Below are 13,404 nucleotides of genomic sequence, written 5' to 3' on the forward strand. Positions count from 1 at the left end.
TTTAATTTTCCTAGCTTCAACATTTGAAACAGGGTATGGCTTGAAAGGCAAAAGTGCGCACAGTTGCCCCGAATGACTCTATGTGACACACTTCAGAAACGTATTAGTTGAATATTTAAGTATTCAACTAATAATACGAGATAATTATCTCGATAAAGGTCAATTTAAGACCTATGGCTAATGGGACATTTTTTATTGGTTCTTGGTGGTGCAATCGTAATTCGATTATAAAATGTAGGTTCACCTTTGAAGTGAAGAAATTTCCGATGAAAACTAGAATCAAAATTCAGATTATTTCTCTGTAAATTTTTTTTATCAAGATAACAATGAAACCGACGTCAAATATGGCTTTAATGACAATTCTTGAAAATTCCATCATTTCAACGCTGAAGGCAAGTAGCTATCTATGGTCAGCTTTGTGATGATTTCGAATAAGAAATATTTCTGTAAAAGCTTAAGGGGAAGTAAGTAATACCTCAAGAATCTCCATTAAAAAACAGCATTCTCTAATTTATACGCTTTCAATTTCTTACGTGAAGCCTTAATTTTTTTTTATTTGAAGTTAAAGGACGTCTTGATGTCACCGCGTCTCTTTTTTAGCAATTTAGTTGTTTTTTTCTGAGAAAATAAAACTTGAACTTTAGTGTCAATAAAACTTGTTTTCACAATCATTTTTCGACGGTTTTTCGACATATTTCAATAAAAATAACGACGGGGTGACATCGACGATTCAATTGTTTTTATAACGCAAAGATTTTAATAGCGATATATGCCAAAATTACGCAGAAATTCAGGAATAACTGGAAATCATTCAATATTCCTAATATTAGGTACCTCTCACGTGGGAATTTCTACTTTTCAACTGACTCAATATGTAATTCAGGCTATTGCTCAAAGATGTGACACATTTTCGTATTTGGGGTAGCATCCGTAAAGCAACCAATGTCGATTGTCTTGATCTGGAATCGTATGTACTACTTCCCCTTAAGGGGAAGTAATATCTCTAGAATCTCCATTCAAAAACGGCATTCACTAGTTCTCAATTTACGGTTTCAATTTTGTACGTTAAGCTTAGATTTTTTTTAAAATGAAGTTAAAGGACGTCTTGATGTCACCCCATCTCTTTTACTCCAATTTAGTTGATTTTTATGAGAAGAAAAATTTTGAACTTTAGGGTCGAAAAATGATTGTCTTCACAATAATTTTTTAAATTTTTTTCGACATCTCGGATGAAACACTGAAAATGAATTTCATAAAAATATCTCTTGTAGTTCTCTGTACAATTTTGAAAGAATGACCCCGTATAAACATAACCCAGAAGTAAATAGACAAATAATTCGGAGATACTTGGGTGGAAATAGGACAGGTACCTCTCTATGTATGGTAATTATCACAAAAGTTGTGAACTGATCCATTCAGTTACGAACTCAAAAAACTGAAGAACGCAAATTTATGGCAGAAGGTAAAAAAGTAAAATTCGTTTCGTTATACCGGCATTTTTTGCTGATGACCTATCGTATTTTTTTTTCCGATAGCTCATCACTTTTGGAGACATTGGGACGTCAGTAAGATTTCTGCATGAACTTATAATATTCAACTGTTAAATTGATAGAAAGTTATTGTCTACAAAGGGCAGACAGGAATGACAGGATCCATTTGATCGCTGGCAGTTTCCAGATTTATACTTATGATATTTCTTCTCAGGCTACATAAAGCAAATAGCTCATATAGAGAAAACTTTAAAGTTAAGAGTCAGTACTCCCAACACGGTAAAAACTCCTTTTTCTGTATCTATCGAACGGTGCCTGGCCAAATGAAAAAATGGGTGAACATACGACACAGAAATTTTGATTTCAAAATTCGCATATAGGGATGCCAACTTCACACTTTCAAAGATTGATTTCTATGGTTCTGTGGATGGACAAATAAATAACTGGGTTGATAAAATAAGTGGACTCACAATACAACACAATACTAAGTTGAACAAGTAATCTATTCCATTTAAAATACCATTTCGTAATTTGGTTGTGTTACTTTAAGAAAATGCAACCAGAATAACGAACTGAAATTTTAGTTTCAAAATTCGCATTTGGGGGTGCCAGCTTGCCATAGCTACAGCAAACTGTTTATTTCGTTCGGACAGGAAGTTGGAGATCCAATCATTTCCTCGAGGAAATGTAGTCTGCCAGTTTATTGAGGAGAACAGCTTGCCACACCTGGTCGAAGGCTTTAGCGATATTCAATGCAATTCACCAGAAGAATATATTGCTCTCCAAACATGTGTGACTTGAGAATGGGATATTGATCTTGTGGAATTAATCGATTTGGATACAAAAATTGAGAAGTGAATAAAAAACATAAAATTCCTCACCAAATCTAGTAACATATCCTTTCGAATTCTTTGTTTCTACGACTAATTCCTATATAATATTTCCGCGAAATTCTATCGAAATTTTCATTGTTTACATGTAAGCAACCATGAAGACGGAAGTCATTCTATTCCTTTTCACAAAAACTCATATGTCAAAAACTAGAGTCCATAAATTAATAAAAGTTAAATGAGAAAAAAATTATAATCTGCACACTTTATATAACAAAATTATTTGCATCTATCGAACTTGAGGTTTCTTTACTTTCAATTTTAATCCGGCTGATGTTGCAACAACTCTTGTTCAACTGCCATAACGGAGATCAAGTAACCCACAGTTGTAAAGTTATGTTCAATTTCAGAGGAAAGTAAAAGCGATTCATTCTTTGAATTCATTTGGTATCTAGATGTACTGTGATTGTAAACTTGTATGAACACCTATGTTAGCCGAATAGGCGATAATTTTTGGACAGTTCGGAATTATGAAATTTCTTGTTTTTTCTGCCGTTTTGATATTGTGTTCTGTTGGAGTTTTGGGTGACAATTCAATTCAACCAGTGGGTAAGTCTGCTCTTTCGTTTTTGTTGTAGAGTAATTCGTTGAAAATCTATTGTGTTTTTTTGCTATTTTAAGCTGATTATTAATGTTATAAATTGAGATTGAAATCACATACATGATCCTGAAATACATCTCCAAATTACTTGCTTTTGAATTGAAAAATATTGCTTGAAACTATATTTCGTGGGATATTTCTACGTTCGAAATATGAAGATTTTCAATGGAATATTAGTATTTATGTCATAAGTGCGTTCCTTCAAATAACGTGCGTTCAAGTGAATTCGTCGTCAAGTAGGCTGTGCAATTTTGAAGATCAATGTTCTATGTACCTATCTCAACTTAGCACTTAGCTTACACCGTCACATTATTCGAAAAGTGAAAATATGAGAACATTTCAACAAGTATTCCTAGTACCTACCTATACATTCTAGCAAAATCCGAAATCCTAACTGGATGGATATTTCACCGTATGTAAAAGATAGCCACAAAATATTATAGTAGGTGTTGAAAATTACGTTTAATAATGATTTAGGATTAGTTTAAATTCATCTCACATAAAATAGGTAATGATTAAGGGGTTTCATTTGGAAAACTATTTTGATTATTGAAAACAAAGGTTTTGGTATGAATCGAATTGAAATCAATTTTCTTTTCATAAGTTCGTATTATTCTCTCAACAATCTTCAGTTCCCTTACAAACACATCTAACTCCAAACAAAAACTGAAGGATTTTTGAAAGTGGAATATAGTTTTAGTAAGTAGAAGGACAATTAACTGCATGTAGACAAATTATCGAATTCCGAAAAAGTAGGCAGATGGAATTCGTACGTGTCCTCTGGTGGCTCAGTGCACTTGACCGGTCATCTTCCTTGTTGGTATGGATTATTCACACAGGTTAAAACTCTCCTCCTGACTTTAAATAAGTTTTCAGTATCAATATTTTATGGATTATAACAATAATGAAGATCTTTATTCAATCAAAAAACTAACGAACGAAATGACAAATCTGAGGGCGAGATTTAGTTCACGCAGTGTTAGATACAGTAATTTGAAAGAAATTGAATAGTTTCGACGAAATTTAAGATAAGATTCATTGATGAAAAATAGTGTGGGAAGCATATAAAACATCCCCTGATTATATATAGCCCCCTAAAGGGTACGTGAAAGGCAAATTTTGTTCTCAAAAACCAGAAAACCGACAGAAATTAAATCTAGTAGACATTTTACAGGAGAAAACAATAAAAGAAATTGGTGGTGTTCCCTTTAATGTCAGTATGATATCCGCCTAGTAGGTAAATTTATGTTCGAAGATGATTACTAGCCTATTACAACTCTACGTTACCAGTCTTTTGTTTTTTTAACCTTATTTATTCGAAATGAACCAAGCTATCAAAAATGAATTTTTCAATGGTATATTATTTATGAATAAAAATAATAAATTTTAAGGGTTGCCTTTTCTACCCCTTGCAATTTGGTGTTTTCCTTGTTTTCCCAAATTTCATATTAAATATCACTGAAATCCTTGTCTATGTATTAAGTAATGGAAAATAGTTGCCATTCCATGCTCAATTCGATTTTGAAGATTTGGGAAACTTGCCAATTATGGGGAAATACTACCAAAATTTTATTTGATTGCTTTCTCGCTTTAAAAAAAATGCATAGAAATCGAGTGTTCCCATTTAAAAAAACATAACTTTGGGTCCTAGCTTCGTAATTAAAAATCCTGCTAAAAAGTCGCACGCCATTTGATTCTACTTAAAAAAGTGCCTGTATAATGTTTCAATTTCAGAGCTCTATCATCAGTATTAGCGGAGATAAATCGCCATTTTTCCAATTTTCGCTTATAACTCGAAAACAATAGTAGGTGGCCAAAAATGACTACTACTCTTGTTAGTTTCTCAGAAAAAGAGAACGGGAATGTGGTATCAGATTTTGTCTATCTCCACTGGTTTGAAAGCTGTAGTGCTAAAACATCGAAATTTGCCCACCCTGTACAGGGTAATTTACCAAAAGTGAAACCACCTCACAACTTGATTATTGTTCAATCGATTTCGATTTGAGATTATTTTCCAATGGAATTCCATACATCTGACCAAAAAATGCAGGGTGTCGGGAATAAACTACTTATAGAGTAGAATGTGGTTTGTTCATATGGAACATCCTGTAGGTAATTCCACAATCGGTTAGAAGTTATTATGAGGATAGTGTAAAAGGTTTGATGAGGTTAAGGTTAAGTTAAACGTATAGTTATATAGAGAACTACTAAGATATTTTCATGATTCATTGTGTTATACGGGATGCAATGAAAATCTAGAGTGTTTTCATTTTCTTATCATTTCTTGTTATATCGGAAGAAGCTATTAACTTTGTCTTTTAATGAAATGTTCACTGAAATATTATATTTTCGTTGGTATTTGAGCCAATCTCTATTCGGGATGATAAGAAAGATGGTTATAGCTATACTTACTATTTAGGAAATTTTCAGGAATGTTATTGAATCGATTTTGTACGTTTTTCAGTAAAATATTCACGAAAAAATGCTACAGAATATTCCCAAAGATGTGTCGTATGATACGAGTGTTCATCGAAAACTTCTACATGAAAATCAATTATTATCCTAAAAACAAATACGTGAATATAGTTCTATCATCTATGTTCGTAAAATTAATCATTCAATGAATTGTGGATTTTTTTTGTCGAAGTAACCTACACAATAACTTGTCGCAGTTTTTTGATATTGTGTTCAAATATAGTCATGAGATTATAAGCCAGTATACCTATTTCTCTAAACGTAACGTAACTAAGAAATAACTCTGATGGTGGCTAGTTTTTGGCAATAGAACAATGTCCTCATCAGTGGATTTTATTAATAGAATTTTCTAGAATTCTTAATGATAAGTCGTAAAATATTTCGTTATTTCCCATACCTGTTCTGCCCTTAATCTTTCGAAATAAATCTTATTCATACAAAGTTATATCCTTTCACTATCCTATGTGAATTAGGAAATATTACATTCTTTTGTTGAGTATAAGAAGATTTCAACGTCCATAATATAATGAAGATATATTAGACGTTGGGGAATTACAGCTTTTACACCATCAATTCAGTTTAAGTGGCTCTGGTCTCTACTCTCGCAGTTGAAATATCACAATATACCGAATCGCCCTATATCCAAATTGTGTGAAGAATATATAAAAAATATATTTTAAGCCTAACGTTGAGAGTGAAATGTGCAAAAGCTTATTATTGAACATTTTATTGAAGGATTCCTCAAATTATACAATATAAATAATAGTATTCCGATGGAAAAATCAGTTCAAAAATAGAGTCAAAAGCTTATATAGAAAAAATCAATTCCTTTCTCAAACTCCGGTAGAAAAAAGTCATTTTGATAAGATTCTCTTCGAAGGGATGAGAATAATTTATTTTTAGTTTATAATAAGCTATTTGCCATCATCGAATTATGATTATTTTTGATAGAGTTTCTTCTGTATAAGCTGCAAGTATTTTGAAGTTCAATATGGATGTTAATTTTCGTACATATTATAGTATAATATGGTTATTTCTTTGAAATTAAATGGATGGTTCTGAGATAAGGCAGAATAACAACGCGCCTTTGTGTATTGGACATCTAATTTCTAGTTTTTAATACATAGCATACAGAATAACCACTATCCTACATTATAATTTTACTCCAATTCAATCGTTTTTTTGATTCAGAATATGGTTCTGTTTACTGTTTGAAAATTAATAGGATTTGTATCATTCCTATGCATAGTATCGATCGATACTATTAATGAAACACGTATTTTGAATAGGTTCGAGGTTATTAGGGGAAACCTAATGTGATTGATGATTTGCAGATGAACCATTGAATCCTTGGCAAATTTAAAACATCACCTTTTTTTTATCTATTATATTCACCTCATCGTGTTCTTCATTTGAATTAACTGAAATTTGTATCCTGTTCTGAAATTCATCAGTTTCAGTTTTATTGATATTCTCTGGGGAAAGATACACGTGATTCTACTATCACAGTTTACATAGTGAAAACTTTCGCAAAAAATGCATTGATTTATTCCCGGAACTTCAAAACTAATTTCCTATTATTTTTTAAAAGACATCATATTTTACAAAAAGTGTTCTGACTCGATCGAGTTTGGAACAGGTATACCTGTTTTCAATTTTCTTTGTCCTGTTTTTTTCCACACTTTTAAACACTTTTATATAACTCGCGTGAAAGAACTCAAGACGTTTCGATTGAAATTCTTCAATTTCATATACTGTGTTCTGAGTACCTAAGCTATGGAAATATCTCAATTTTCTTATTTCCCTTCAATAGAAAACTCTATACAGGGTGTCCCACTAGAAGTGTCCATTAAAATTTTACTCAGAAACATATACTGGATTTGTTTGACATTTTTTACAAAAATATAAAGTAAAATATACATTGGATCTGATGTTTGAAACTAATGAAATATATATAATGAAAATATATAATTAAATGAAATATATAAGGCAAACCAAATTTCTCTCTTTTCAAATATTTGCGATGATTTATGATTCCTCTTACACCGAAAGTGGATATCAACTCGCTCACTTCAAATGAGATGAATACCTACCCTGTATTATAGTACATTTTTCAATGTATTTTCAAAATCTACCGTCATTTTGTCCAGCATCACTTATAGCTTTCTAAAGTAGGTACTTTTCGAAGTATTAACCATTTTTTGTGAAGAAAATGATGAATACTGAAGTGTTTGTTTCGCGAGTATTGAGATCGGAGTTCAGCTTGGAATTTTTTAAATCAATTTATTTTTCCAACTTTCAGTCGGTGATGAGCTATGGTGTCATTTTCTGGGGGAATAGTCGACATGGTTTTTTACATCCAGAAGATGGTAGTTAGGGTTTTCATTTGGCCTGAGGTACCGAGAATCCTGCCGTGAGTTCCGTGTAATATTCAGGAAGAATAATATCCTCACACTTTCTGGCATCTGCGTTTATAGATCCTGTTCCAAGATAAAAACCTTTTCGACAAATTTAGGAAAAGTGATTACTCAACAACAATTTTTTGTGTAACCTGAATCACTTTAACAAACTACCATCCAAAATACGTCAAAATGGAAACTGCAAATGTTTTCGAAAAGGGTTCAGCCTATACTGATACGACTAGAACCATGCACTGTTAGTGAATTCCTGAAGGGTAAAATTGAATAATGAAAGTGATAACGCCTTAAGAGGAAGGCAATGAATAATGATAAGAATTAATTCAGATGCAAACCACTCGCCGATACGAATATCGACAGAAGTTACGATGTGAATGAGCTAGCCAATACGTCAATTCCAAACGTTACTCCATCGGAGAAGAAGCTATGTTGCTCTGACGAAGTCAAACGAGACCGAAACCATGGTCAGCATCTGCTTTTCTTCGATGGAGCGTACTCTATTTGGCAGATCGTAACTTCTGTCGATATTCGTATCGGCGGGTGGTATGCATATGAATTAATTCTTGTAACATTAAATGTTGATCTCTATTTTCTATTCTATTTTATTCTATGTACTATTTACTGTGCTATGCTCTACTGTGTTAAGTTCAGAATTGGTTGCCGAAAAGATATTTTATTTTATTTTTAGTTAACATGAGGTTCTGATGTCCCGTGTTTTTCCCTATGATTTTACTCGAACTTATTTCAGAGAATCTCAAGAATGGTAAATTCAGCCAAAGGGAATAATAAAAAAACTAAACTGAAGTCTCCACTAAAAAGTGAATGATACATAAAATAAACGTGAAATAGTTGAAAATACATTAGAGAATGTAATAATATAGAGTGTGTTACATTTGAAATAGGCGAATTGATATCCATTTCAGGTATAACCGGAAGTCATAAATCGTTGCAAAAATTTCAGGAAAGAAGGTTTGTTGGCCTTATGTTTTTGAAAGAAATTTCAAACAGATTCAATGTAGGTATATATTTCTCCATTAACTCCTATTAATGTGGGCACTACCGGTGAGACATCTCATATATTTCTTCGAAAACATCCAATAGACACTTCCAGGGGGGACAGCCTGTATAAGTATAGTTCAGTAAGTATTACTTTCCACACGTATTGACGTTTGGAAAATTGTACTTTTCCAAAATCGCGCGGAAAAAAGCCCTGCTATTCACTTTCCGCGCGCATATGCATATGGAGAGGTTTTTTCCGCACGCAAATATGGAAGAGTCGCATCAATCATAAAATGTTGGTATGTCTCTATGCACCAATCATAAATTCATACGTTTCTGTATACGACTGAGAGCACAAAAATCTAATTTGTTATAACGTCAGTTTCAAGACGATAAGGCTACCGCGTAAAAGAGTATCATTTACGCTAGTACGAAAAATATTGTTCCCAACTCATATGGAAAGTGTCTTTTCCGCACTCGGTCAACTTACACACTTGTTATGAAAATAACTATTACCGTATGACCGTGTGTCAATTATTGACTTATGTAAAGCATGAATCTCTTATCGCCAAATCGTTCATTTTTTATTTAATTGAATTCAATGAGATGTGAAAATTTAGCTCGGAGGAGAACTGAATCTCATTTGATTTTTTCATTACTAAAGACAGATAGTATAGATAATGTGCTGTGAACACATTTGTATAGGGTGGTGATACATGAACTACTACTTTTTAACCCAACGAGATAGAGTTAAATGAATGGCACATTACGGTCGTCTTTTTTCGAGAAACTTATAACTTCATCAACTGCATTCCTTTATCTTCTTTTGTTTTTGAGTTAGAGGCCAAAATTTAAATTTGGGCGATTTCAACTTTGGTCATAATCTCCGTTTCTGTGTATGCTAAGATGTTGAAATTAGAACATTATTGAGACACTTTTTTGACAGCAACCCAGTGGCGTATTATGATTTTTTCCAACAATTTGCTGAGCTATAACATAAAGATGGGTTTTTTCTTATGAAAAAGAGTTTGAATGACTCAGAAAGAATCGCCATTTTTTTTCAGTTTCAGAAATATATCATACATCGCCCTCGGTCTTTATATGTCATTATAAACTACTGTCTTACTCTTTCTTCTGGATTTATATTGCAAATAGGTTTAGATGAGAATTAGAAGTTTAATCACGATACTAATAAAACTTTGAATAATTTTCACTGATTAGGGCAGGTGTCTCAAGAAATTCATCACTTGGATAAATGAATTACAAGTTCGGGAGGTATTATAATAATGAATGTCAATGAATGACCTTTGTTATGACATAAGCACCCATGTCTCCAAGTACCACTTTCCTTTTCGTAGAAAAACCGCAATAAATATACCCGAGGCGATGAAAATGAAAGTACCTACAGGGGGAACAGGTTATAATGTACAGGAGTTAATAAAAATTACAATTATCTTTTTGAGTGCTTCATCAGAACGAAAAGGAGGTTCATCTATATGTGTTTCACTTTCTTCCGATTCGGTGAAGGTTGGGATAATAACTTGAGGCCACTGCCATGACCACTAATGTTATATTATGCGATTTCATCAATCGAGAATATGTATACTAGTATCCTACGTAACAAATATGATTCTCAAAGTAGTGGAAAAATTCAGTCCAGATCAGAAAAGTACTTTGAAATCTCGCAGACCGAAATTTCTTATTTATTTTATATAATTATAAACTTGAGATGGTGAGGGTGAAATATGATACATATTTATAAGGAAATGTGACGACATCGTAATTCTTTTCAACGCCAACCACATACCCCAATATTGCAGTATTGAAAAAGAAACAAAAATTAGTAGAAATAAAAGTCTCTATTAGAACCAAATTTCCGGGATATTATCGGGATCTCTGTCGGAATCCACAATCCACCTGATCCAGATGTAGAAAACGGGTGATTGAATTTAGAGTTATGACATTCCGTAAGTTGCAAATGCAAATATTAAAAAGTAATACTTACTCTATAATCTTTGACTCAATGTCAACTGGCAGGTACGGAACAAAGAAGAAAAATCCATTTCAAAGTCCCGACACAGAGGCCCCAGGCAAACAACAGAAAAAATTAAAAATTACATTTTGGTAGGAATAAGAAAGAATAATATGAAAAAAAATTCATAGGAAATGGTGAATAGAGCAATATAATTAAATTACCGAAAACAAATTTTAATCAATCCTCCAATTCTAACAAATTCTTTTGCTAAAGTGAAGTTCGGAATAACCGTTTACTCATGAATATATTCAACAATGAAATGGAATTTCTGCAAAGGTCTACTTTATTCAGACAAAAAACCCATTTCTCTTTAAACACGACTTCGTATGACCTTCGTACATTGAAAGTACCACAGCACATACAGTGTTATTGCATTATTCAATGAATTAAATACAAAAAAAATACGCTTGCTGAATAAGAATAATGTTTTCAGGTCATAGATAAATAGTTTGACTTCATTTTCTGTAATTAACAAAATAATTAGGTCTATTTCATCACGTCTATAGGTATTTATAATTTCAGTTCAAAAACTTGAGTATAAATGGAATAAATAGAAATATGAAATTATGAATCCTTTGAAATTTCATATTTTTATGTGTTTGACGCTTGTATCTGTGCATTGTAGCTCTCAACCGCGCGGAAGAAAAAATTCGGATTAAGTTTTTATTTCCGAAAATGACTTGATCCAGGGTGTTTATAGCTAAATGAACTTTTGCGATGACACCAATTTATCAGAGGTTTTTTGAATTTAATTATATCAGCATGATATCCGCCAGCCGCCTAGTAGGTGAATTTAAGTTCCAGCCTATACGACTTGTATACCTATACGCTACTTATCTTTGATATTTTTTTTCTCGTTCAAGATAAATCAACCTATCAAAAATAAATTTTTTAGTGGTATAACAAGAATAAACAAAAAAATTCTTGCGAAACAGATTTCAGTGGTGGCTTTTTCTACCATTTGCATTGGAAAACACCACCAACAATTTGATTCTTGCATTCTCGCTCCCCTATAATGCCTGCTTAATAACACTTCTGTCAGTTTTCTGGTTTGTAAGAAAAAATTGAAAATTGCTTTTTAAGTTCTATCTTCACTGAGCTGTACCTAGACAAAGGCTGCTCGTAAGAAATATTTATATAAAAGAACCACATCATTGGTATATTGTTTTGTGCAACGTCATATGTGAGGACATATGTGGTAGTCCAGGTTTTCAATATCTTCAAATGGGGCTCCTCGGATAAGTCATTTGAATACTTTCTTGAAGGGGACATATTAAGATTCACAATGATGCTTTATTACAATAAAAATATACACACTTTTTCAAGTATTTCCTGCAGATCGAAGAGTGACGCTAGAAAATAATATCAATCCGCTACTGATCGAAAGCTCAATTCTTTGTATTTCTATCTTCGTCTACAAATTCCCACATCGACTTCTTTTCACGTCGTGATTCTCAGAAATTCTATTGTATTTTTCCGTCAAAATTTTGACCTTAACCTAACAGCCACCGCTGGTTTCTTTACATGACCTCCTTCAAGGCTCCTTCAAGAAACATTTGTCGAAAAGAAAATTATTTTAACTTCCCTTAACATTTTTGATCGTAGAAAAGGAGTGGTGAATACTCGATCCTTGTTTATAGAGCACCCTGTGCATATAATAGAAACATTTTGTTGCCCTCTACTTTTATAACGTTAATTGTACGTCCGTGAAAGGATATCATGTAGTCAGCAGAGGACTCAATTTTTTTTCTTTTTTTCTGTAGCTGTGGAAACTTCCAATTCAAGCAGTCGAGCTAAAAGGAACAACTCTAGTATATCAATCGGTGAAGCCTCAAATCAAAAAACAACTCCTGCGAATATCAAGAAAGTAATTTGCCCGAATAAAATAGAACGGATTCCTTTCTTATCGTTACCATGCGATTTTGATAGTGAATGTTCCATATTTGGAAGCAAGATGGTGTGTTGCTTCAACAGGTGTATTCAAGGGGTAGTTCCATTGAAGAAAGAGGACAACCCTAAGGTACCCAAGGGTAAGTTTTTCAATCATTTCATGCATTGTTTTCGATCAAGGGATTTATACTTATATTATTACTTTATTATTATTATTATTGTCACAATTTTTGGTTAGTTATAGATTTCCATATGAGTTGATTAGAAATTTCTACTCATGTGAAGTTGAGAAAGTGGTGCATAAATAAGAAATTTTTATAAAATCAATCATTTTGAAAGATATAATGTTATACTTCCGTTCCATTCAGAGTTCTGAAGCGCTAGGTAGGGCTAAAAAATTTTTTGAAAAAGTTCATTCGAAGGAAACCAACTTTTCAATTAATCAGTTTTAATAAGGTAACAAATTCCAAAAACGAACATTTCGTACATACGAAATGCCTACATAGGCAGCAATAGTTCTCTAAGGGTTATAATGAGTTTAACACTCGTTCGTTGAGTCCTACAATAATATAATAATATGTTGAATGAGTTTCGAAACACAAAACTT

General features: G+C 32.6%; 1 protein-coding gene across 1 annotated transcript; it reads left to right on the plus strand.

Moving 5' to 3' along the window:
* Positions 1-2,421: 2,421 nt before the first annotated feature.
* LOC123307124 lies at positions 2,422-13,173 on the plus strand. The gene is made up of 3 exons (XM_044889342.1): positions 2,422-2,929; positions 12,671-12,937; positions 13,166-13,173. Exons 1-3 carry the CDS (start codon positions 2,851-2,853, stop codon positions 13,171-13,173), a joined length of 354 nt encoding a protein of 117 aa, XP_044745277.1. The 5' UTR covers positions 2,422-2,850.
* The last annotated feature ends 231 nt before the right edge of the window (positions 13,174-13,404 follow it).

Source organism: Coccinella septempunctata, chromosome 2, assembly GCF_907165205.1.
Source record: "Coccinella septempunctata chromosome 2, icCocSept1.1, whole genome shotgun sequence".
Taxonomy (NCBI): Eukaryota; Metazoa; Arthropoda; class Insecta; order Coleoptera; family Coccinellidae; genus Coccinella; species Coccinella septempunctata.